The 26,738-nt window shown below is 42.7% G+C and overlaps 2 protein-coding genes across 5 annotated transcripts in view; both read right to left on the minus strand.

Moving 5' to 3' along the window:
* The window catches only part of DGAT2 (diacylglycerol O-acyltransferase 2), a 660,465-nt gene that overhangs the window by 461,243 nt on the left and 172,484 nt on the right, over positions 1-26,738 (minus strand). The window lies entirely within an intron of this gene.
* Positions 1-26,738, minus strand: part of UVRAG (UV radiation resistance associated) — a 185,041-nt gene that overhangs the window by 54,740 nt on the left and 103,563 nt on the right. For all 3 annotated transcript variants that reach the window (XM_050930437.1, XM_050930420.1, XM_050930426.1), the window contains one exon: positions 2,443-2,534. In XM_050930437.1, the coding sequence (XP_050786394.1) occupies positions 2,443-2,534 (92 nt within the window). The remainder of the gene's footprint in view (positions 1-2,442; positions 2,535-26,738) is intronic.

The raw sequence follows: 26,738 nt of genomic DNA on the forward strand, positions 1-26,738 counted from the left end.
CTGTTTTAATTTTAGAACACACACTTCTTGATATAAAAAACATGGTTAATGGTGCTACTGATAGTTAATTGATCTCATTCTCTGAGGCAGAAATGTAGCAGCCTGCTTACATAGTAACATTGTTAATGTTCCGATTGTTAGTTAACTGTTCCCATTCTCAGTCAATCCCCCCAGGAGCACAAAACCTGTAAAAGTTAAGACTTCTTTACATTGCCAGAGCGATGTAAAGGAGTCTTATTATAAATGACAGTAAGGGAGTCCTCAGCTGATTATGTGCGCGCTCACTTTTTTCCTGTGCCCAACTGGCACAATGGGGTTAGATTACAGCTCAGGATTTATTTTACTTACCCACTACAAAAAAAGATTGAGGGCAAATAAAACATCTATCAAGCAGTCAATATAATGTCAAAAAATCAGAACAAAGCACTTTCTGAAGAACTAGCCAAGTCCTTTTGAAGTTACCAAAAGGATATTCGTCCTTTTGTACAGCGTGAATGGCCTTCACATCATGCATCAAAAAAAGCTACATCAGCTTCTTGTGCTCAAGAATTCCCTACACTGCATGCGGATGGGGACAAATTATTCTGCACATCCTGCAATGTTGTTCTCAGTCATGACCGATGGTCTGTAATTGTGGATCATTTTACATAAAAACCAAAACTTTTGAAAAATATGCAGAATTTTCAGAATTTTAAATATTGTGCACAGAATTTTTATATTTTGATGTAGAATTTTTTTGGAGCAGAATTCCCCCAGGAGTAAACCAGTCACACAGCCCTCCATGGTTCTAGGCTCTTTACTAGTTTATATTTATCTTCATAACATGTTATCAGTGAAAACTTTGCTCCAGGGAGCTTTTCCCCTAATGTCTTACATCAAGGCATCCTTACAAATCACAAACAGGAATGGGTTTAAAGCTGATTCTTGATGCAGACATATCATCACAACGAATGACTCACTGTAGCCACAGCTGCTTCTCACTAGTGTTGTGATACCCTCATATGCGTCCATGATAGTCTGAACATGTTTCCAGCGGATAGCATGACTGCAGGCACCACAATAACAATTCTCTAGAAACTGTCGTAAGTCTGCTCTAAATCCAAAACCATTAAGTGCAATTCCTTGAGTTTCTCCCTATACTTCTCCTACAATATTCAGGTGCAAACACTACATCCACTGACAACATTCCTGGCATAAACCTAAATTGGTTGTCAGTTCCTTGATGCTCCAGTTCCTCATGAAATCTTTCCTTGATAATTCTTTCCAGCCATTTCATTGTGTGACTCGTTAACTTGATGGGTCAGTAATTGCTACATTCTTGCATGTTTCCTTTACGCTTGAATGTAGAGACCAATGTGCTCTTCCCCTACTCATCAGGCATTTTTCCAGTTGAGAATGAAGTTAATCACCACCACTCCCTCAAGGCCTAATGCTTTAATGCCTCAAACTGAAAACTGTCAGGTCCTGCTGCTTTCCCACATTCAAGTCTCCACCACGGTAAGAGGCCTTGTGAGGCTTCCCCTCTATGGTTTCTTCACATTTTTCTTCACTGAGCAGTTACTCATAAAAGCATTGCCACATCCTAACGATCCCATCATCCTACACTAGTACTCTTCCATTTTCATCTTTGACCCACTTTACAGCTCAAGTCCTCTGTGCTTCTTTGCCTAATCTTGGCTAATCTATATATTTATTTTCCCTCTTCCTTGTTTAATAGTCTTGCATATAAGGCTTTAAATGCCTGACTCTTACTTTTCACCACCATTCTTTTTATTGTTTTCTTTACCAGCTTGTATTCTTCGTAACTTTCCACTGTTCTTTCTGTTGTTACTTAAACCCTTTTCTCTCCTCCTTTACTGCTTCCTACACATAGCTGGCACCATCACATTTCCATGTCATGAAATTATCCTCCTTTTGTTGGCCACAAGCAGGTTGTGCCCTTTCTGTAACGTTTGGATATTTTCCCCCAAACCATCATGGTCAGTCATTGTCCAATCTCCATGGAATCTCTTCCTTAAATCTCAGACTGACCTCCCTATCCACAAGCCTCCACCACTTTATCCTTTGTTCTGCAGCTCATTTTGTTCCCCCAGTAGCCTTTTCACCCGTAAGTCCATTACAAGCAATCTATGCTGCTCCACAATCTTAGCTCCTGGTATCACTTTAAAGTCCGACTTTTTTTTATAATCTCTTCTTCTTGTCAGAAAATAATTGATCGGGAACCTGTTGGCAATGCTGTTGTATGTAATTAAATGGTCCTCCCTCTTTACAATGTATGTATTGGCAAAAATCAGGCCATGGGCTCTGGCTGACCCTTAGATATCCTCACCAGCTTCATTTTTGGTTCCAAAGCCTCATTTTCTGTGACAATCACCGTAGCCCTCACTGTATTCTCCCTACTTTTGTATTACTTAAGTTAATTGGTGAAACAGAGGCACTTACCATCTGACCATTAGCCCATGCTCCATGAAGTAGTTCAGGTTAAAAAGAGTTCGCCTTAGGTCTGTAGTACCCAATCCATGTTGATATCTAAGCTACAAAGAAAGAATTGTTAGAATTAGTAGGGCCTGCTGAGCATTAGACTGTGTTTCAAAGGTGGGGGAATAAAAAGCAGCATAAGTAATTTACCAGCTTTGCAAATTAGAACTGAAGGATAACCAATCAATTCAAAATGGGGAAAAGGAAGAATTGTAAATATGCACTTCTTTAGTTAGGAATATTTTAAATGTAAACTGAATCCCCATAATAATGAGTTAAAAAACCCCTCACTGACTTGGGTAAAATAATCAGTTCATCTGATCATTAATCCTTGTTACATAACTACTTTGTTTCATGCATACAGCATGAATATGCTCTCCTTGTAAAATAGGCTGATGAAACATAGGCCGGGGCTTATATTTCAGTACTGCATTCTTACATTCATAGCTTTAAAAAAAAGCAGATTGTTTACAAGTGGGGATTCTCAAACTATTAAAATAATTCTATGCTAAATAGTATGAGATATAATTTTAGTATAGTATCAGAGAGGTAGCCGTGTTAGTCTGGATCTGTAAAAAGCGACAAAGAGTCCTGTAGCACCTTATAAACTAACAGACGTATTGGAGCATAAGCTTTCATGGGTGAATACCACTGTCAATAACCTAGTCCCAGATTTGGACCTTCGCGTCCAAAATATGGGGGTTAGCATGAAAACCTCCAAGCTTAGTTACCAGCTTGGACCTGGTACTGCTGCCACCACCCAAAGAATTAAGAGTGTTTTGGGGCACTCTGGTCCCCACAAAAACCTTTCCTGGGGACCCCAAGACCCAAATCCCTTGAGTCTCACAACAAAGGGAAATAAATCTTTTCCCTTCCCCCCTCCAGGTGCTCCTGGAGAGATACACAGAAGCAACCTCCGTGAATCTAAGCAGAGGGAGTCCACCCTCTCTAATTCCAGTCCTGGAAACAAAAGCACTTCCCTCTTCACCCAAAGGGAATACAAAGTCAGGCTAGTAAATCTAACACACACAGATCTCCACCTGACTTCTTCCTCCCACCAATTCCCTGGTGAGCTGCAGACTCAATTCCCTGGAGTCCCTCACTAAAGAAAAACTCCAACAGGTCTTAAAAGAAAGCTTTATATAAAAAAGAAAGAAAAATACATACAAATGGTCTCTCTGTATTAAGGTGACAAATACAGGGTCAATTGCTTAAAAGAAATATGAACAACAGCCTTATTCAAAAAGAATACAATTTAAAGCACTCCAGCAACTATAGACATGTAAATACAAAAGAAAAAAACAATAACCCTTATTGTTTTTATGATCTCTGTACTCACAACTTGGAAACAGAAGATTAGAGAGCAGGAAATAGAAATCACTCCTCATAGCTGAGAGAGAGGCAGACAGAAGACAAAGAACTCAGACACAAACTTCCCTCCACCCAGAGTTGAAAAAATCCTGTTTCCTGATTGGTCCTCTGGTCAGGTGCTTCAGGTTACTTTTTTTCCAGGTGAAAGAGACATTAACTCTTAGCTATCTGTTTATGACAACCACACATGCGTCTGATGAAGTGGGTATTCACTCACAAAAGCTTGTGCTCCAATACTTCTGTTAGTCTATAAGAGGCCACAGGACTCTCTGTCAATTTTAGTATAGTGTGTTAGTTAACCCTGTAGATAATTCCCCCACACGTGCCATTTAAATGAGCCCTTGATCTATTTATAAACAACAAAATTAGGTAAAGCTATATTGTGTCTATTTCACTGCAGCTGCACGCAGAGATACATTATCGCACAACCTAGTTGTAAGGTCTCTGAAGTAACAAAAAAGGGGGGGGGGGGAAGTGTGTTTCCTGATAACTCACCTAAAGATTACTTGATTAAATTATAAACTCACATGCGTGTGCCAACTGATCAAAGAGGTTTATGGTTAAGTGCACTGTTTCTTATCGAACGTGAAATGCTTCAATCCTCTCTCTCTCTGATAAATGATAAACTGAAGCACACACTTAATTCAGCTAGCATAATGTCAGTGACGAGAAAATATTAACTATCCACTTGGAAAATTATCAGTGGTCCTGAAACTAAAAACCAGGGCCTTTAGATTATGAAAGACCATTAGGATCTTAATTAAGTTTGCATTTGTAGAAACTACCTTCAGTAATACAAATGAAGTTGAGCATTTTATTTGTTAATGCACACTCAACTGTTGCCAGTGAGGAAGCGGGGGGTGGGGGGGAACGGGAGGAGGAGAGAAGGAAGGGGAGTTTGACAGGCTGCGAGAATATTTTAGACAATGAGCTCTGAGTGGACCATGCTGGATAAATCTAAATATGTAACCTACGTGCCATAATCCAATTAAACTACTACCTGGGTATCTGGTCTTGAACAGTTTCTACCAGAAGAAAAATATCTGTCTCACTTCATAACACACTCAATGCCTTTTATTACACAACAGATAAAATATTTTTAAAATCACACTGTTAAGTATTTGTGCTGATTGAACTGTTACACACTACTCTGCATTGCATTTGCTATAGCAGTTTCCTAGAAGTCCATGCCCAATATTTGTTCCTACATTCTAAACCTTCAGGGAGGTTTCTGGAGTCAAATTTATCCTCCTGCCCTGGATTATACTAGGAAAGACAGCCCTAAAATTAAACTGTTAGAACACAATCTGTTGGAATAAGCCAGTCTCAGTTTGACAAATGATGTTTACATTTAATGAACATTGCCATAAGTAGGGTTCATAATCATATTTAAAAAAACCTGCATTTCTGAGAAATAACTGCTTCACACCTGCACAGAGGCACTGATTCAGTAAGGTATGTTGAAGTCAAAGAGATTCCTCACATATTTAAATACAATATCATCTTGTTGAATTGGGGCGTAAATGACTATACCTTGGAAAACAATGGAGATGGAGCATGCACAAATCAGCAAATAATTCTTATTTGATTGGTATTTTTTAAAAAGAAAACTATTTTCTTTTTTAAATCTTGAATCTAAGAATTATTTCTATTGTCATCTGGGTTTAAGGAGGAAAAAATTGCTTTGGAAAAATCCCCAATACTGGATTGTGTGACTGGAGACCACTTATTGCAAAGTTTATTATTTCCATATGGACATAAAATTTATGTACTATGGTGGGCTGTGATGCATACCTTCCACTCCAGTGACAGAACCCGGATTAAAACAATCGTACAATGTAAATTACCAAATGATCCACACTCTCCTGGAAGGATTATACTGGATTTGGCTAAACAAAGGACTAGCCTGGAGCAAAGGAAAATATTAAACAAAAAACCTCTAATGTCATTACATATGTCATTACTATCACAGCCAAATGTTTGCAAAATAGAATTTAAGAATGACTTAAAAAAATTGTCTAAGGTTTCATGACATAAAAAAGGACAGGATTAAGAGATTTTTCCCTTTAAGGCAGGTATGCACTCATTTTGAATAGTCAGGCTCAGAAGACTGTAGATAAGAAAGACTCTCCAGTATTAAATATTGACAATAGCACTGTTTCTAATTCCATTTTATATTGCCAAGTTAATCCATAAATGCTATTGAATAGTTTTCCAGTTGGGCCCATGTTAAAAACTTTGGTCTTTTCTTGAGCGGATATGCTGTAATGCAAACTCCATGCGGGATTAATATCTGCCATACTACAGCTGAGAGCCTTAGCAAGACATCTGATGGAGCAAATTTCATTATGTCTAGTGTAGTTCAATATGTAGAATTTTACCCTTTAGATATTTATGGTTAATATTGCAGAAGAGTAACTGAAGTTTTATCTAGCAAGTATCACTATACTTGGGGACTTTCAATACTACTTAATTTCTTTAATTAGGAATACCATCAGAAGTATTGTTTCATAATTGCTTTTATCACCTTTGCAGAAGGTATGTGATGACCATTTGGCTGCTTTGAAATTACGGTATTTATTAGAATCATGTTATTTCTTTGTATAAACATACATAAATTGTCAGTGGTTTAGGAATATAAAAAATATAAATTAACATTGTGACCTACAAGAACAACAGTAGGCATCATTTGCTGAATTTTTAAAACCAATTTGAACTTGTTGGACCCATATGTTGTAACAAAATTTGATACATGGTCAGTTCTTTATCTTCAGGAAACGGTACATTGTTTGAAATAAGCACGCAGCAGAAAACAGATCTTGCTAGAACGAGTCTTCCTTTCCAGTCCGTCTGAAAATTAATTCATTGTCTTTGAAATGTGCTAAGGTAAATATGAAGTATAGCTGTTAAATATTATTTTAGCTACTTTAGGTTTTGTGATAACTCAAGCATTTAACTCCTGGCAGGAATTCTTCTAGATGTCATTAGTTATTGAAAAAGTTGGCCTCAGTGAAGGATTCAGTCCATCGCTTTATATTCCAGAATATACCAGAACAACTGGTGGTGGGTTTTTTTTTTTGCTTGTTTTTTTTAAATAAATCTCCCTTCCTGTAGATTTCCTCTTGCAGTTTTTACAAACTCTTAATTTGCATGTGGCCCGGTATGCAAACAGGCCTACATTGTGAGGCATACACAAATGGCCAGACGGGGATAGGTGTCTTACCTCCTGCCTGAACGCAACATTTCCAAGAAATGTCACCTCCTGGTGACCTGCCCTAACTCTAACACCTAATTTTCAGTATAAATACATAACTCCTTAAATCCAAGGACAAAGAACATACAAGATGTAATAAAGAGGAAAAATCTAACAAACATCTTAGATGTCTGTATAGTACAGTAAGAAGTACGGGGAATAAATGGGAAGAACTAGAAATGGTCTGAAATAAACAGGATGCAATTCAATAAAGGACAAATGCACAGTACCACACTTAGGAAGGAAAAATCAATTGCACAAATACAAAAATGGAAATGGCTGCCTAGGAGGAAGTACCGCAAAAAAAAGATAGGGGGGAGAGTTATAGTGGATCAAAAACAAAATATCAGTCAACAATGTAATACTGTTGGGGGGAAAAAAAAAAGCAAACTTCATTCTGGGATATATTGGCAGCAGCATTCAGAACAAGACAGACAGACATTCCTCCATTCTACTCAGAACTGATTAGGCCTCAGCTGAAGTGTTGTGTCCAGTTCTGGGCACTACACTTTGGGAAAGATGGACAAAATGGAGAAAGTCCAGAGGAGAGCAACAAAAATTATTAAAGAGCTAGAAAACACGACTTATGAGGAAAGATTGAAAAACTAGGTTTGTTTACTCTGGATAAGAGAAGATTGAGGGGGAACAGTCTTCAAGAACATAAAATGTTGTTCTAAAGGGGAGGGTGATAGATTGTTCCCCTTGACCACTTACAATAGGAAAAGTAGTAATGGTCTTTAATTGCTGCAAGGGTGATTTAGGTTGGACATTAAGAAAAGTTTATTAACTGTCAGGGCATTTAAGCACTAGAAAAACGTTATCTCAAGAGGCTGTTGAATGTCCATCATTGGAGGTTTTTAAGAACAGGTTAGACAAACACTTATAAGTCTAGAGAATACTTAGTCCTGCCTTCGTGCAGGGGACTGCACTAGGTGGCCTACTGAGGTCCCTTCTGGTCCTACATTTCCATGATTTAAGATGATCTGTACATATATCTGATTATGAGGACCAGTGGGCTACTAGCTCTTCGTAGCAACCTCACATGCCACTCTTCTTTCAACTATTACGTATTGTCTGTCTGATACAAAGGATCCTTGTATAACCCTGTGCCCTCTGCCAGTTGGGACCAAGGAGTCCCTGGGTCACACCAACTTTTATGCATAAAAAGACGGTTACTCACCTTTGTAACTCTTGTTTTTCGAGATGAGTTGCTCATATCCATTCCAGTTAGGTGTGCACGCGCCGCGTGCACGCTCGTTGGAAGATTTTTACCCTAGCAACACTCGGTGGGCCAGCAGGACAGCCCTGGAGTGGCGCCGCTATGGCGCTTGATATATACCCCTGCTGGTCCATCCGTCCCTCAGTTCCTTTTTGCCGGCTACTCCGACAGTGGGGAAGGAGGGCGGGTTAGGAACGGATATGAGCAACACATCTCGAAGAACAGTTACAAAGGTGAGTAACCATCTTTTCTTCTTCGAGTCCTTCTCATATCCATTCCGGTTAGGTGATTCCCAAGCCTTACCTAGGTGGAGGGGTCAGAGCGAGACGTTGCGGAATGTAAGACCGCTGAGCCGAAGGCGGCATCGTCTCTGGATTGCTGGACCAATGCATAGTGCGATGCAAAGATGTGGATGGAAGACCAGGTAGCCGCGTGGCATATTTCCTGGATAGGAACATGTGCCAAGAACGCGGCAGATGAGGCTTGAGCCTGGGTAGAGTAGGCGGTGAGATGGCCAGTCAGAACATGAGCCAACTCATAGCATGCCCGAATACAGGATGTCACCCAAGATGAAATTCGTTGGGAAGAGATTGACATGCCCTTCATGCGCTCTGCCACCGCTACAAATAGCTGAGGTGAACGTCGGAAGTGTTTGGGCCTCTCGATGTAAAAGGCAAGAGCCCTACGGACATCCAGAGTATGCAACTGTTGTTCATGACGCGATGAATGCGGCTTCGGAAAAAAGACTGGCAGAAAGATGTCCTGATTAACGTGGAAGGCAGAGACCACCTTAGGGAGGAATGCCGGGTGCTGTCGCAGCTGTACCTTGTCCTTGTGGAACACTGTATACTGGGGGTCCACAGTCAATGCTCGATGTTCCAAGACTCGCCTAGCCGAGGCGATAGCGAAGAGGAATGCTGTATTCCAGGACAGGTACAGCAGCGAGCATGTAGCTAAGGGCTCAAAAGGGGGGATCCATGAGCCTGGTTAATACAAGGTTTAGATCCCAGGTAGTGGTTGGGCGTTTGACCTGAGGGTAGAGTTGCTCCAAGCCTTTGAGGAATCTGGAAACCATGGGGTGAGTTGCCTGTTTCCCCAGGATGGAAGGTGGAAATAGCTGCAAGAGGCACTCGTATAGAAGAGATCGCCAGGCCCTGCTCTTTGAGGGACCATAAATAGTCCAAGACAGTGGGGACCGATACAGTTTGTGGAATAAGGTCAGGCTGGGTGCACCAGTGAGAGAAGCACTTCCATTTAGCGAGGTACATTGTTCGCGTGGAAGGCTTTCTGCTTCCCAGCAGCACCTGCTGCACGAAGGTGGAACAACGCAACTCCGACTGGCTCAACCAGAGAGCAGCCATGCTGTCAGATGAAGGGACTGCAGGTCCGGGTGGTGAAGCCTGCCGAAGTCCTGCGTGATGAGATCCGGACAGAGTGGCAGGGGAATCGGATCTGTCAGAGAAAGGTCGAGCAGCAGGATGTACCAGTGCTGCCTCGGCCAAGCCGGAGCGATCAGAATTAGGTGGGCTTTGTCCCTGTGAAGCTTGAGTAAAACTCGGTGGACGAGAGGGAATGGTGGGAAGGCATAAAAGAGGTGACCTTTCCACAGAATTAGGAACGTGTCCGAGAGGGAGCCCGAGGAGCGACCTTGTAGGGAGCAGAACAAGTTGCATTTCCTGTTCACTTTGGAGGCAAAAAGGTCTATGTGGGGAAAGCCCCACCTCCGGAAAACCGAATGGAGAATGTCCGGACAGATGGACCACTCGTGTGACAGGAAGGATCTGCTCAGTTGATCTGCGAGAGTGTTCCGGACTCCTGGGAGAAAAGAGGCTACTAGATCTATGGACTGGGCTATGCAGAAGACCCACAGTTGGATCGCCTCTCGACACGGGAGAGGACCGTGTCCCTCTCTGCTTGTTTATGTAATACATGGCCGTTGTGTTGTCTGTGAACACTGCAACACAACGGCCCTGCAGATGGCGTTGGAACGCTCGGCACACCAGCCGGACCGCTCTCAGCTCTCGGACATTGATGTGTAACGTCAACTCCTGGGACGCTCAAAGGCCTTGAGTGCGAAGGTCCCCTAGGTGAACATCCCAGCCCAGGTATGATGCGTCCGTTGTTAGGGACGTGGAGGGCTGGGCTGGATGGAACGGCAGACCTGCACACACCAGGGATGACGTTCGCCACCAGTCGAGGGAGCCCGGAACACTTGGCGGAACTGTGAGTATAATGTCTATGGCGTCTCTGCCCGGATGATAGGCTGAGGCGAGCCAGATTTGTAGAGGAGGCCAAGGCAAGTGCGAGCCGAGGTTGTTGGGAAGTCTGAAGTCTTTGTACAAGGGAGACTATAGCCTGAAAACGATGTGGGGGTAAACTGGCCATTGCAAGGTTGGAGTCCCGCATGGCCCCGATAAACTCTATCCTCTGCGTAGGCACCAGAGTGGACTTCTCCAATTTGATTATCAGGCCTAGACGCGTGAACAGGTCCTTGATGATGGTCACATGGCCGATGACTTGTGCCTCGGAGGTCCCTCGAATAAGCCAGTGGTCGAGGCATGGGAAGACACGTATTCGACGACGACGGAGGGAAGCTGCGACGACCGCCATACACTTCGTGAAGACCCGAGGGGCTGAGGAGAGGCCAAAGGGAAGGACCGTAAACTGATAGTGTTGATGATTCACCACAAAGCGCAGATATCATCTGTGCAGGGGATAAATTGCAATGTGGAAATATGCGTCCTTCATGTCGAGAGCAGTGTACCAATCTCTGGGATCCAGGGAAGGAATGACGGTTCCCAGGGATACCATGCGGAACTTGAACTTTTTGATTAAATTTGTTCAGTCCTTGCAGGTCTAGGATAGGCCTGAGGCCCCCTTTCGCCTTGAGGATTAGGAAATAATCAGGAATAAAACCCCTTGCCCCTTAATTCCTCTGGTACCTCCTCTATAGCTCCGATTGAAAGGAGCCTCCGGACCTCCTGGAGGAGGAGTTGCCCGTGAGAGGGGTCCCTGAAGAGGGACGAGGAGGGGGGGGTGGGAGAGAGGGGGTGAAACAAACTGAAGATGGTATCCAGGCTCCACCGTGCGTAGGACCCAACGATCTGAAGTTAATTGGGACCATGCAGGGAGAAATGGGGAAATGCGATTGTAGAACTGAAAGGGATCCTGGGAGGCAATTGTTACTCTGCTCTCGGGCGCATCCTCAAAAGTTTGATTTGGGTCCCGCTGTTGGTTTGGTGGGACCAGAACTGTTACCCTCTTGAGGTCCAGACTGATGTCTGCAGTTGGTACGACCTCGTCTTCTGGCAAAGTCTTGCCTTGGCCTAGGTGGGGAGTAAGGGCGCTGAGGCTGGGAGCGGAATGACCGTCTGAGTCTGAGGCGTATGCATTCCCAGCGAACGCATAATTATGCAGTTGTCCTTCAGACTCTGCAGTCTGGGGTCTGTCTTTTGTGAGAACAAGCCCTGTCCATCAAATGGCAAGTCTTGTATGGTATGTTGAAATTCAAGTGGCAGGCCGGATACTTGCAACCATGATATACGTCGCATGGCTATTCCAGAGGCGACCGTTCTAGCCGCCGAGTAGGCGGTATCCAGAGAGGCCTGTAGGGAGGTCCGTACTACTCTCTTCCCCTCCTCCAGGAGTGCTGTAAATTCCTGGCGGGAGTCCTGCAGGACCAACTCTGTAAACTTCCCTATCGCCTCTCAGGTGTTGTAGTTGTACCTACTCAGGAGGGCTTGTTGGTTCGCAACCCTGAGTTGGAGACCTCCCGCGGAATAGATTTTCCGTCCCAACAAATCCATTCGCCTGGCCTCCCTAGATTTAGGTGCAGGAGCTTGTTGGCCGTGGCACTCCCGTTCATTGACGGACTGTACAACCAATGAACAGGGAGGGGGGTGCACATAAAGGTACTCATACCCTTTGGAAGGCACCATGTACTTCCATTCGACCCCTCTGGCTGTGGGTGGGATGGATGTTGGGGATTGCCAGATGGTGTCTGCTCTAGCCTGGATCGAACGGATGAAGGGGGGAGCCACCCTGATTGGTGTCTCCACAGACAAAATGCTTATCACCGGGTCCTCCACCTCTGGAACTTCCTCTACCAGTAAGTTAATATTCTGGGCAATATGCTGCAGAAGGTCCTGGTGTGACCTGAGTTCAATCAGAGGTGGGCCCGACGATGATGTCCCCACTACCGCCTCATCCGGAGAAGAGGAGGATGACAGCCCAGGGACGTGTGGGTCCTGCACTGACTCCTGATCCTGGGGGACCTCCGAAGCTGTAAGATTGTGTGGTTCCGGTGCATGGGTACTGGTTTCCTCTGTACCAGCTGGAGGAGGTCTGCTTACAGTGGCCTCTGGCACGCAGTGCTCTGAGTGACCGGAGTGTGATGGGCCAGCCCGTTCGCCTTGGGCTTCATAAGCCCAAGGTGTCCAAAAGGACCACTGATAAGGTGCATGGTCTGGGCCATGGGTATGCATCTCCGAATCCCCATAGGAAGCACTGTCTGCATGGGATGAGGCGGATGGGTGACGAGAAGACCACGGGGGAGCTGAGGCTGATTGGATCAGGTCTCTGCGTCCAGTCAATCCTTCTCTACGCGGCACCGGAGAACGGTACTGGGAGTTGTATTGGTGTCGAAAGTGGGACCGGGACCTACGACCAGCGCGGTGCCGGGAGGTTGACCGGTGCCTTGAATCTCCGTGCCGAGATTGGCTGCAAGAGGTACGGCGGTGCCAGGATCTGGACTGGTGCTGAAAGTCCAGAGACAGCGACCAGGATCTCGAGCAGTGCCGCGAGTACAACCGGTATCGAGATGGAGAGTGGTACCGGGACTGCAAACAGCATCGAGATCGATGGCAGGACCGAGAGTGCCTGTGGGACCTGGATCGTGACCGGCGATGTTCGATGGTACCAGGTGAAGATGGGCTCATCATGGCAGGCTTGCCCAATGATTGAACAACCCGCACCGGCAGTGCCAGGGTTTGAGGCAGCTCTGGCTCCGTCAAGGCAATCAGTTCTCGTGCTGTGGAGAAGGTCTCCAGCATAGAGGGCACAACAAGCTCGACCACAGCGTGTGCTGGGGAGCTGATAGGCACCGGACTCGACAGCTCTTGTGAGACCGGAATCAACGGTGCAGAGGTCTGCGGTGCCACGGCAGTTGGCGGTGCCAGGCGGTCCTGTCATAAACAGATAGCTAAGGGTTAATGTCTCTTTCACCTGAAGCACCTGACCAGAGGACCAATCAGGAAACAGGATTTTTTCAACTCTGGGTGGAGGGTTTTTTGTGTGTGAGTCTTTTGTTCTGGGTCTTCTGCCGGAATCTCTCTCAGCTATGAGAAGGATTTCTATTTCCTGCTTTCTAATCTTCTGTTTACAAGTTGTGAGTACAAATATAGTAAGACAGTAAGGTTTCTATTGTTTTCTTTGTATTTACATGGATATAGTTGCTGAAGTGCTTTAAATTGTATTCTTTTTAAATAAGGCTGTTTATTCATATTTCTTTTAAGCAATTGACCCTGTATTTGTCACCTTAATACAAAGAGACCATTTGTATGTATTTTTCTTTTTTATATAAAGCTCTTTTAAGACCTGTTGGAGTTTTTCTTTAGTGAGGAACTCCAGGGAATTGAGTCTGCAGCTCACCAGGGAATTGGTGGGAGGAAGAAGTCAGAAGGAAATCTGTGTGTGTTAGATTTACTAGCCTGACTTTGCATTCCCTCTGGGTGAAGAGGGAAGTACTTCTGTTTTCCAGGACTGGAAACAGAGAGGGTGGACTCCCTCTGTTTAGATTCACAGAGTTTGCTTCTGTGTATCTCTCCAGGAACACTTGGAGGGGGGAAGGGAAAAGGTTTATTTCCCTTTGTTGTGAGACTCAAGGGATTTGGGTCTTGGGGTCCCCAGGGAAGGTTTTTGGGGGGACCAGAGTGCCACAAAACACTAATTTTTTGGGTGGTGGCAGCTTTACCAGGTCCAAGCTGGTAACTAAGCTTGGAGGTTTTCATGCTAACCCCCATATTTTGGACGCTAAGGTCCAAATCTGGGACTAGGTTATTGACAGGTCCGACTTGGTAATACGCTCTGACTGCGGCGTAGATACAGGGGCCGCAAGAGTCTTATGCCTCTTGCTCCTTGGGGAGAGGGAGCGGTGCTGGCCAGAAGCTTGGGCCAGTGAAGGCTGGTGCCGAGGAGCCTTTACTGTAACCGTGCGTTCTGGTACGGAGGAGGCACTTGTCCCCGGTGCCACAGACGGTGCCAAAGATGGAGGAGTTAGAGCTGCCGCCACCAAAAGTTGCTTCAGGCGAATGTCCCGTTCCTTTTTTGTCTGGGGCTTGAAAGCCTTGCAAATTCGGCACTTGTCCGCGAGGTGGGATTCGCCCAAGCACTTTAAACAGGAATCGTGCGGGTCTCCTGTGGGCATCGGCCTATGACAGGCCGCGCACGGTTTGAAGCCCAGTGAACTGGGCATGGGCCCTGGTACCGGATGAGGAGAAGGGGCTAAGCCCCGATCCTCTTTAACTATGTACAAACACTACTACAATAACTACTAAAACAAAGTTAACTAGACTATAGAAAATAGAACAATATATGCAATAACTATATAAACGAGCGAATGGCTAGGGAGGTGGAGATCAGCTAAGCCGTACTCCACTGTTCCAATGACCGACACGGGCAGTAAGAAGGAACAGAGGGATGGATGGGCCGGCAGGGGTATATATCAAGTGCCATAGCGGCACCACTCCAGGGGGAGCCCTGCTGGCCCACTGAGTGTTGCTAGGGTAAAAGTCTTCCAACGAGCGTGCACGCGGCGTGCGCACACCTAAATAGAATGGATATGAGCAAGCACTGGAAGAACTATACAAAATCCACCTCCTGTACTCTTGGCTAGATTGCAACAACAGAATGAGGGGTAATATCTGTTTTTTCTAAAGGAAAGTAATTAAGTTAGTAAGGAAAGGAACTAAACTTCAGTTGTGAACCAACAACCCAGCATGATGCAAAGAGGCAGTGATGGAGGAAATGTTTTTTCAGAGGAGATATAAAAACATGTAGTCTTAATCACTTCTGGCAATTTAAGATCTATAGTCCTTCACAAGAGTAGAAGTGATATTCAGAGGGTCCTGGGAATTACCAATCTGCTTAAATTTCTTTTATAGTTTGTGACTTAATGGAGGAAGGTTCTTTTTGAAGGTTAAGGAAAGTTCTGGTGTTATGTGACAAGTGTGTGAATATTTTAATGCAAGTAAACCTAAAGATTTGATACAGAATAAAAAATTAATAAAAATAGGTGAACAAGTATATAGTACTTTACAGCTGCAGAGAAATGTGCAACCATTAACTAAATCAAACTTCAAGCAGAGAGCAAGGAAAGCAATGATAAAATCCACAGAACTAGGGTACATTTTCATGCAACTTATCTAAGCAATAAAAAGAAATGCAAACATATAACCTGTAAGTCAGAATTTAGTTTCCCAGGGTCTTCACGATTTTATACAAAAATTTTACTCAACATTTTCCTAACAAAATCAAGAATCAAAGTGACTAATTAGAAATAGACGCTTGTGAACGCCCCATGCTTTTCTAAAGAAATGAGCTTTCTGCTTTACCTGCTATGTCAGTAAATAAGGGCTTTGCTTGGCCAGCAGAGGACGAGAACTTGCTACTAAAGTACTCACCACTAGTTTCACTGAAATGTTTAAATCTAGAAATCCAAGTGCCTTAGGCCTTGTCTATACTAGCAAAGGCTTGCCACCACAGCTATACCAGCAAACCACTTTTGTTGGCATAGCTTACACCAGTTCCCCAAACAAAGTAAGTAATGCTAACAAACTTTTTTCCAATATAACTACATCTACAGTAGAAAATTTGACAGTACATTAATGTCACTTAGGGATCTGATTATTTTTATGACTTTATTAAATCATCGAGTTTCTAGAGTAGAACAGGCCTTAATTTCTTGGTCTCTCCCAAATAACCAGAATTTAAGCCATTTAAAGTTTTGTGAGGTGTTGGCAGGTCTTTAAGGCCCTTGAATCCTTAGGATTTTGTTTTCATTTTAATCTTAATATTCACAAGTATGCAAGTACTGATGCTGATGACTGCCTGTTTCTGGGGTCAGATTTACTACAGTGTACAGGGCCAGCACAAGTGGCATAGACCCTTAATTCCTATTTAAGTGCTTTTTGCAATGGGCTGAATTCCACTCACTGATATTCCTCTTATGGTATTTGCTGCCTCTTGGTTTAGAAGATTTTAAGTTCAAAGCTGAAGTACAAATTTAAGGGTGTTCATTTGGTAAAGGAACAAAAAGATCACTCATCTTTCCTGAAGCTTGATCAAGTCTCTCTAAACTCTTTAATTCCAAATTAAACACCACTACCATATACTTATTTGACTAAATACTTGTGAATGGTGCAGCAAGCTGAAATGAACAGAAGTGTCCTACATCATAACCCATGCGGAGTACAATGACCCAGAAGTATTCTCTGTTGCTATGCAACACACAAAGAAAAATAGCAATAAAATTAATATACACGATTGCTATGCTGGACTTCAGACTAAGATGAAAATGGTCTTTGGTATAGAACCTGAGCCACAGAAACACAGAACTACACCAGAGCTGAGAGCTCCAGCTGAAGCTACTTGCTAAGCCGTTTCCATAGAGACTACTGCTCGCTCTTGATATGCTTTATTGTAGTACCAACTTTTGTTAGGGGGATTAAAACTGAATGGGGTATGGCTCCAATCAAGCTAAAGGGCCAGCAACAAAAATTCTTCCCCACCTCCCAAATTTTCAGAGATCTTCTGTTAAATTAAATCCATGACACTTCTTTTTAGGTATGTCTTCTTGTATCAAAGGGCTGTTTTCCATTCCCCCTGGAATACTACATGATCTGTTTCTGCATGGACATCTTTAGACAATTACACAGAAAAGTGCTTTAAATGTTGCAACTAGTACAAGGTGATAACTACACGTACATAAAACAAGACTACAGCTAGTCACAGAGATAGTCAGGAAAAAATGCTCTTTTATAACAAAAAAATTAAATAAATGAATTCCCACCCCTTCAGCTGAAGTAGAGCCATCAGTTACGTCACTACATATTTAGTCTTATTTCCCAATTCTGTCTTCCCCTTATTAGTGCAATTTAATAAGGTTCTTCCTCACAACGTGCCACAACCCAGCCTCAAATACTGAAAAAAACCCTGAAACTCAATGTAAAAATCTCACTGAAAATAAAAAAAAACAGCACTGCCATTCAAAAAAACCCAAATGAGAGATTAAATGTTTTCAGAAACTAAGTTAACGAGACCCTGTAATACAAGCAGGCCATGCCATTGGAGTTTTAAAGAGTATACATATGGAGACAGTGTGGCTGGTAGGTTCAAAGAAAGCATCAAGGAAGGCAAAAAGATAGAGCAGGAGAAGGCAAGAAGGGGAGCAATGAAGTGTGAGGCATGGGCATGGCGAAGTGAAAGGAAGGAAGAAGACTCAAACAAACAACAGTAGGGATGGGAGAATTTGCACAGTCCTGACAGCTGTATTGAACTTCCAGTTATCAAAGATTTTGCTGCTACCATCAAAAGTTGCCCATTCCAACAGGGCTTCCCTCTTAACGTTATATTTTGACAAAAATGAGTAGAAAATGGCAATTTGTTTTATAATAAGGGGTAAATTTATCCCCTCCGTGACCCCCTCCTGGGGGGGGCCTGCCACAATTTGGGAACATCTGTTGCAGTGGTCCCATCTCTTAAATTCTACCACTTAACGTTTATAAACAACTATAACCCTAGCCAAGATAAGGGCCCACTGTGCTAGGTACTATATGCACACAGTGAAACAGACCTACCCCTGAAGATCCCACTATCTCTCAAATCCCTCCCTAAAAACTCCCCTTGATTCCATGTCCCCTGTCTTACACCAAACTGACCTGTCGCTTAAATTTTCCACCAGTTCTTATGGCACTGACAGTGTCTTTATACAAAGCTTTTATAATTGCAATCATGTTACCTGGCTGATAACTCTTTAGAACTCTGATGGGTAAATGGCATACCAGAGTAGAACAAGATAGTAATATCTGACTACTCATTGCAGGCTTACACTTTTATAATAATTCACTACATATTACATAGCTTTCCTCTTCTGTATTCTGAATTTACATTGTGATAAGCTAATACAAAGTAAAGACTCAATCTTGGAATTCAGAAGGTCTCCACAAAGAAACAGAAATACCAAGACTGGCTGGCTAGAAGAATTAGACTTTTGAAGTGTCCTCGGTACTTGTGGGAAATATGTTGTTGCCACACTTGAAAGAATAGCTTGTATTATATGGAGGACACTGTTACTTTTGAAAAACGGGTACACAGAATGAATGACAATTTAAGTGCGCAGGAAGCTGAGACAGTTTCAACATATTAGAACACTAGAATGATAAACGCCAGATGATTAGTAGATATAGAAAATACTAATTAAGTTCAGCAGGAAGTATGTAGTGGCTGGGTTAATACATACTTAGCTGAGAGTTCAGTTGATTGCTGCCATTCTATATTTATCTGTTCATTGTTTCTTGAAATTTTATTTGTTGTTTTAGGTCCCCCCGTGGTATACTAATTTGTACTCTGTTCTAGGATGTGTGGAAACATTTCTCCAAACAGACAGGACAGCTAGATTCACATTACCACCTGGCTTAAATGTCTTACTCTGCAAAGCCACAATTTAGACTGAAATCTTGCAGCTTTTTTTCCTAATCTGTAAGCAGAGTAGACACGTTTAGATACTACACAAGTGTCAGAGTTAAAGTTTAACAATCAGTTAACATATGCAGCACTCCCCCCATAACAGTATATCTTGATTTTAAAGAGCATTGTTCGTTCTCTGGGCATGTTAATGTAAGTATTAAATAGACTTATACCAGTAATTGCAAATACATAGCTCAACTGTAGTTCTCAACTATGTTCAGATAAATGATGATCTGAATCGCCTGTTACTACACACAAATTGGAGATTAAAACATGCTCCACGCATTTAAAAATGTGAAAGTTAAGAAATAGAGGCACAAAATGTTCTCTGAATGAATTCTACAGAATTGGTTAGAAGCCAGCCATTTATAAGGGTTTCTGATACAATAAATACTGGGATACAAATTAATTAATTAATAACAATGGTAGAGTTGGTTGTTTTACAAGATCCTGGATCCCTTTTCTTAGTATAAAAGAGTTGGCCACGACTTGGACGACTAAGCAATGCAATAATCAAAATAGAAAGTGTTATAATGCCTGCTGCTATATAAACAACCTTGGGGAATCAATGAAATTATGCCTGTTGCTATATAAACAGTCCTCTGTGTTTATACCTTTTGGGGGAAATTATAAAACTTCAGAGTATTTGCTCACTAGCATGTTGCCTGCCTATATTTTATTAGAGAGAGACAAGGTGGGTAAGGTAATATCTTTTATTGGACCACCTTCTGTTGGTAAAAGAAGTCTTCAAGCTACACAGAGATCTTCAAGTCTGTTCTAACTGAGAAAAATACAAGTTTGCGTTTTAAAAAAAACAAAACATCCCTGGTATGCTTTTAGAAAGGACATAACCAGAAAGACAAGAGTTGTGGAAACAAATCAAGGATTGCTTCCATTTCTGTGGCAGTTCCTTGAACACTGAATAAACTGGATGCACATAAAACCATTTCCCCTCTTTACAAAAAAATTGTGTTTGGATCTTAAGGTGACAGCCCTACCTCCCCATATCAACTGGATTTGACTACTATGAATCTCTCTGAAAGTCACTTTGACATGCAGGTTTTTGATCTGCAATTATTTAATTGTGAATTTAGCACTCATAAGACAGGCACTTGATTGACAGCCCTGGAGACTAAAGTCCTCCATTGATCCAGAGAGCAAGGTACAGTAGTACCAACACTAGCACAGAATTCCTCATGTTGAGCTGCTGGTGTTCCTACCAGTGGCCTGGAACAACCACCCAAAAGCATTCCATCAGAACTCTGAAAGAACAGTAGTGAATACGGTATACAACAATCAAAGCAGCAAAGTTTGATACTGTTTTATTTACAGAACAGTTTGTTGCTGTAATTGACCTAATTCAGTTTCTCTAACAATGAGGCTTGAATTCTTTGTTTTCTTTAGAATGCACGGATAGCCTGTGAAAGATGCCCAGTTATCAGCTCTAGAGACAGAAGTTTTTAAAGCGTACAGAAAGGGAAATAGGTACTGCAAATTTCCCCATATTGCCTCACCTGGTATGTAACAAATAGAGGCCAAGAGGTAGTTCAATAACTGGCCTCTTTACTGAGATTGTCACGGTTCGAATTGGGGACAACTGTGGCTGGTGGTTTCTGCATCTCCTCCTCTCATTTAGAATTCAGTTCATGGTACATCTGAATGTCAAGGGAAATCAATGTACAAAACTGATCTGATTGAGAAACCAAACTACAATATCCTTACTGGTATATTTGGATGAACTGAGATCCCCTTTTGCTTTGTTTGACTTGCTCCAAATTTTGTATAAGCCTTCAATGTGTGCCCTACAATTTTATTTCACTGCTTTTGTACAGTCTATATGGCTGCAGCTTAAGTGACCAACAACCTTTTAAACCGTTTTTCTTGGTATCCTTTTTACCTAAGAGATTATGATTTTACTATTCACTTGTAGCAGCAATAAAAATATTTTTTGGGGGAAAATGTACTCTGCATAGAAAGGGGAAAGTCTGGCTTTATTTTTCAACAGCAAAACTACACTAAAGCCAAATTTAGCTAAACTACAGACTATAATACACAAACAATTGATGGCTGTTCCCCATCTTTCAATAAAATCTTTAATGCTAGACCACTGCGGAAGTCTCCTATTACTAAGCATTTGTATTTTGTAAAAATAATTAAAGTACATTTGCTGATCCATTATGATAAGTCAGAAAATTAAAACTACAATTGTCAAAGTAACTGAACAAAGCTGATAGTGATGCACTTGTTTATCTCTAATTTGTAAATTTCAGTGACCTGCAACGGTTTCCCAGATAGTAACGGACACATAGTTCTATAATTCTTAAAACTGAAATTGAGAAAAGCTGATATATAATACTGGATTTTGCTTTTACTGCAATATTGTTTAGCGGAGACCGCCCATAGGTATTAAGTAAATAAACTCAGACTCTAGGACTGGAAGGGACCTCGAGAGGTCGAGTCCAGTCCCCTGCCCTCATGGCAGGACCAAATACTGTCTAGACCATCCCTAATAGACATTTATCTAACCTACTCTTAAATATCTCCAGAGATGGAGATTCCACAACTTCCCTAGGCAATCTATTCCAGTGTTTAACTACTCTGACAGTTAGGAACTTTTTCCTAACGTCCAACCTAAATCTCCCTTGCTGCAGTTTGAGCCCATTGCTTCTTGTTCTATTATTAAGTTATGGGAAATAAGAGTATGTGTTTGTGTGCATGCACAACACACTGTACACTTAACCATTTAGATGAGCCAAAAACTGCATTTCGTCTTGGACCCACAGATTTAGAAACTGGTGAAATCTTCCATGAAAGTAAACACAATACTCCTCCAGAGAGGTAGGCTGTATTAGGGCTCACAGTTTGAATTTGTTTGGTATCCTAATAAGGATATGGGAAACAATTGTGAATGAAAGATTGGGGGGGAAAGGCCACTTATGTAAGTGAAGTATTCCTGTAAACCTTGCTGGTTAGTAGATTTCTTATAAAAACAGTGATGAAGTACAGAGTCAGGGGCCCCACAGAGGAGTCTCATACTCCATAATTATTTTTCACAGCATAAATTTAAAAAAAGCAATTAGAATATACTGCAGTTACCAGCTTAAAAAGAATGACCAAAACACCCCAAAATGCACAGAATTTTGACGCTTTTTTATTGTTATCCCACAGTTCTGCTTAAGTTATAGCTCCAAAGTTGATGCCTTAGTACTTTTTAAAAGCCTCAGTACCATGAAGTTATATTTACTGGATTCCAAGACATGGGCACATTTGTTTCCTATGATCTCATTCATTGTGAACTTTTACATTACAGTAACCATTACATCAAGGATTGAAAGAGAGTCAAAAGCCCAAGGAGAAATGTAAGTCTTTACAAGTTAAACAAGATTTTTGTTTGGATACCTAATCTAATTTCCCTTACGTGACTAGGTTTACATTAATAATGTAACACTGAAAAAGGAAATTTTGGAGAACATGACCACCACCAAACATGACCCTCTTTGCAATTTTGTGCTAAGCTAAACGACGGGCCTCTTTCACTTGCTTTCTTTGCTAACTACTATAGATTATACTTCATTGCTTGGTTCAACACATTGATCCACAGGTGGCAGTGTGCAAACACTTTTACCCACTTTACACGTGCTTCTACTCACTCTTCCCACATTTATCAATTACCAAAGAAATTTGTTGTTTAAACAAGTATTTGTCAATGCATAAACCATAATGGTTAATTTCCCCTTGGTTATAGACAATATATTTGTATTTGATTGTGCAATATAACAACGTTTGTTATTTCAGTAACTACCGCATGATCACCATTCTAGTTATTTAGACCATTTTCTTCCTTGTACAATGGGAACTGTCATGCTGAATAAGAACGGCAATGTTGGGTCAGAGCAATGATCTATCTTACCCATTCACCTGTCTTCCGACCATGGTTGGTCCCAGATGCTACAGAGGGAATGAACAGAATAGGGCTATTTATCAAGTGATCCATCCTCTGTCATGGACTTTCAGCTTCTGGCACTCAGATTTAGAGACACTCAGAGCATGATCCCTGACCAACTTGGCTAGTAACTATCGATAGACATGTTCATGGAGGATTGGTCCAATTCTTTTTTGAACTCATTTACACTTTTGGCCTTCACAACATCCTCTGGCAACAAGTTCCACGGGTTGACTGTGCATTGCCTGAAGAAATACTTCCTTATGGTTGTTTCAAATCTGCTGCCTATTAATTTCATTGGATGACCCCCTAGTTCTTGTGTTGTGAAGTGGTAAATAACACTTCCTTAATCACATTCTCTCCATCATTCATGACTTTATACACCTATCATATCCCCCCTTAGTCACCTAAGGTACAGGGGGCTTCGGAGCAGAGTCCAGTATGGAAGAAAATACAGGAAAGCCAAACAGTATCAGAAGCAGAGTAATGAGTTATAGCTTAGTGTTTGGTGACAGACACCAAAGTAGAAACTTAAGATTTCAATAATGGGCACTTTTTTTCAGGAAGGACATAGAAGTGGCAATGGACCTTGTAGAATGTGTTGTCCTATCCAGATAGAAGGCTGGGGCTCGCCTAACGTCAAGGGTGTGTTGCAATGCCTCCTGGTTATCTCGATGTGGTTTAGGGTGGAAGACAGGCAGGTGAATGGGCTGATTGATATGGAACTCTGAAGAAACGTGAGCTTAGAAGTTGGTGTGGGGCCATAGTGTGACCTTGTCCTTAAAGGAGGGGGTATGCCATCAGGGACCCCTATTCCTCCAACCCATCATGCAATGCGATGGTTATCAGGAATGCAGTCTTCTTTGACAAATGGAGCAGTGAACAGGTAGCCACTGGTTCAAACAGTGGTCTTGTGAGGCAGCTAAGGACCAGATTGAGGTCTCATACCAGAATAGGGTGCTGAACTAGCAAAAAGGTTTCCAAACTCTGAGGAATCTTGTTGTGGTTGGATGGGCAAAGATGGAATAACCCTGTATTTAGGAAGGTTGTGTGCGTGGAAAGCCGTGATGGCTGCTAGGTGGACTCTTCTGGAGCTCACCAATAGTCCCAAGGTTTTCCAGAGTTATCAGTTTAGTTCCTATGTCTAGAAGCAATGAGGTAATCCATAAAACCTGCCTGAGGTCACATTACCAGGCAAACCTCAGCCATTTTTGAGAAGACGCGTAGCAAATAGATTGTTTCCTGCTGTGTAATAGTACTCTTTTTAAGTCTTCTGAGCAGGCAGTCTCTAATATTGTGAGCCATGACCAATCATGCTTTGAGATGAAGTACTGGGAGACTGGGGTGGAAAAATCTTCCTGCCTTCCTGGGAGAGGGGAGTGATGACGAGTAAATCAGAGACCGAATGGGCAGCAGCATCAGGTAAGGAAAAACACATTTGCCTGGGCCAGGTCAGAAGTATTAGGATGACTCTGGCTTGGTCTCTTTATTTTGAGCATACCTTTGGCTATTAGGGGAGTCAGTGAGCAGGCATATAGGAGAATTGACAACTAGTGAAAGTGAAAAGCATCCTCCAGAGAATTGGTGATCCTGTCTGCCAGCTGAACAGAAGTGGGTAAATTTCCAGTGTAAGTCTTTGGTGAATAAGTCTGAGGGGTGCTCCACTGACTAAATGTGGTATAATATGGTGGGGTTTATTTCTCACTCATGATCTTTGAAGTGCCTGCTGAGTGCATCTGTAGTCACATTCTCAGCCCCTGAGTGAGAGGCCACTGTGGTAATGATCTGGTTGTATATTACTCCTGGGGGAATTCTGCACTATTGTGCATGTGCATAATTAATGAGCATCGCAGATTTATATTTTTTTGCATAGAAGTAAGCTTCTGCAGTTCCATCTTTTCCCACCAGAGGGCATTGTGGCGATAGAACAAAGCAGCAGCTCCCTGCCAGTGGGAGAAGAGAGCCTGCAGTTCCTTCTTCACAGTTGGCCGGGTCAAGAGACAAGGGCTATGGGGAGACAGTGTGGGGTGCTGGGTCCAGACATGGGCTCATAAGGGCTAGTTGGGGAGGACAGACTGGGGCAGGGCTGAATGGGAGTGGAGGCACATGGCAACAGGGGGGAGGGAGGTACAGAGAGACATGGCGACAGGGGAGGGGGCACAGGGACACAGAGGGTGGCTGGGTAGAGGTACAGAGACACATGGCGACAGGGGAAGGAGTACAGGGACACAAGGGAATGGGGCGGGGGGGGACATGTGGACAGAGGCTACAAGGACACATGGGGTGCAGGAACACATGGGGACACGGGCAGATGTGCCTGACTGAATGGGAGAGGCTAGGGGTCAGCCAGGGTCTGCAAGGGGGGAGGGGGGGGAGCTCCCCACCCAATCCCTCCCCACCCCCAGAAAAAACCTGTTCCATACCTTTTCCCATCCACATCTGACAACTCTCCAACTTCACACTCACACTCCTTTCCAGCAATTTACTTCCTTCTCCCTCAGCTCTTCTGTTACCCCGACTCCCCCATAGCTTGGCTTCTGAGGGGTTTGAAAAATACAGTTCTGCATTGTAGTTTAAATGATTACTCAGTTCTGTATTAATATGTCTAGTAAGGAATCCATTTGTCAAAAAAGATTTCCTGAATCTTTGTTGTCTGTACAGTTTCAGACATACTTGCTGACAAGTATTTTGAAATAAATTATCAAAAAATAATTGAAACTCATGTGATTATTTTGTGTTATTCTGACAAATAAAATTTGCAGAATTTTAATTTTTTTGGTGCAGAATTCCACCAGGAGTAGCATATGCACCAATTCCAAAGCTTGAGAACCTCAGCACATAGAGAGGGGGCTCTTGCTCCTCTTTGGCGACTGATGTAAAACATGGATGATATACTGTCTGTCTATCATGATCTTTATGTGTTTATCCCTAATTAGTGATCGGAAATGGATACTGGTGTATCCGACTGCTCTGAGTAACAGGAGGTTGATGTGTAGTATGGCCTCTTTCAGCATCTACTTGCCCTGGGTCATCTGAATGTCTAGTTGTGCTCCCCACCCTAGCAAGGAGGCATGCTTCCACATGACGACTGCTGGGGAAGAACATGCAAATGGAATTCCTGTGCACATGTTGTGATGGTCTTTCCACCAGTTGATAGTTTTACAGAGGTAGGTACGAAAAGCAGAATATTTCAACTGTCTGCATGGTGAATAAACCATTCTGAGCCACCCTTGAAGGCAACACATTTGGAGCCTTGCATGTTCTGTAATGAAGGTGGTAGCTGCCAATGTGCCCCAAGAACTGAAGACATTCTTGACTGTGGTTTGGGAGTCAGTTGAGTTGCACTGGCTATATTGGAAAGGGCCCCAAATCTGGGCAGAGGAAGGTAGGCTCTTGTTGTCACTGAATTGAGGTGTGTCCCTATAAATTCTAAGTTTTGGCTGGGTCAAAGTGGATTTGTGGCTATTCAATTGTATGCCTAATTTGAGGAAGAGACCTATGGCCTCAGAGGTTGCTTGAGACGTCAGTTCCCGGAGAGCGGCCTTTCAGCAGCTAATCATCCATCAACCATCCATTAATACTAAAATACCTTTCCTTCGGAGTTGAGCTGCTACTACTGATGACTTTTGAGAAGAACTTCAGAGCAGATTACAGGCTGAAGGGGAGCACTCGGTATTGAAAGTGGTCCTGACTGACAGTGAAAGGTAAATCATTTGTGGGATGAGTGGACA

The sequence above is a fragment of the Gopherus flavomarginatus genome, chromosome 1 (genome assembly GCF_025201925.1).
Source record: "Gopherus flavomarginatus isolate rGopFla2 chromosome 1, rGopFla2.mat.asm, whole genome shotgun sequence".
Lineage (NCBI taxonomy): Eukaryota > Metazoa > Chordata > Testudines > Testudinidae > Gopherus > Gopherus flavomarginatus.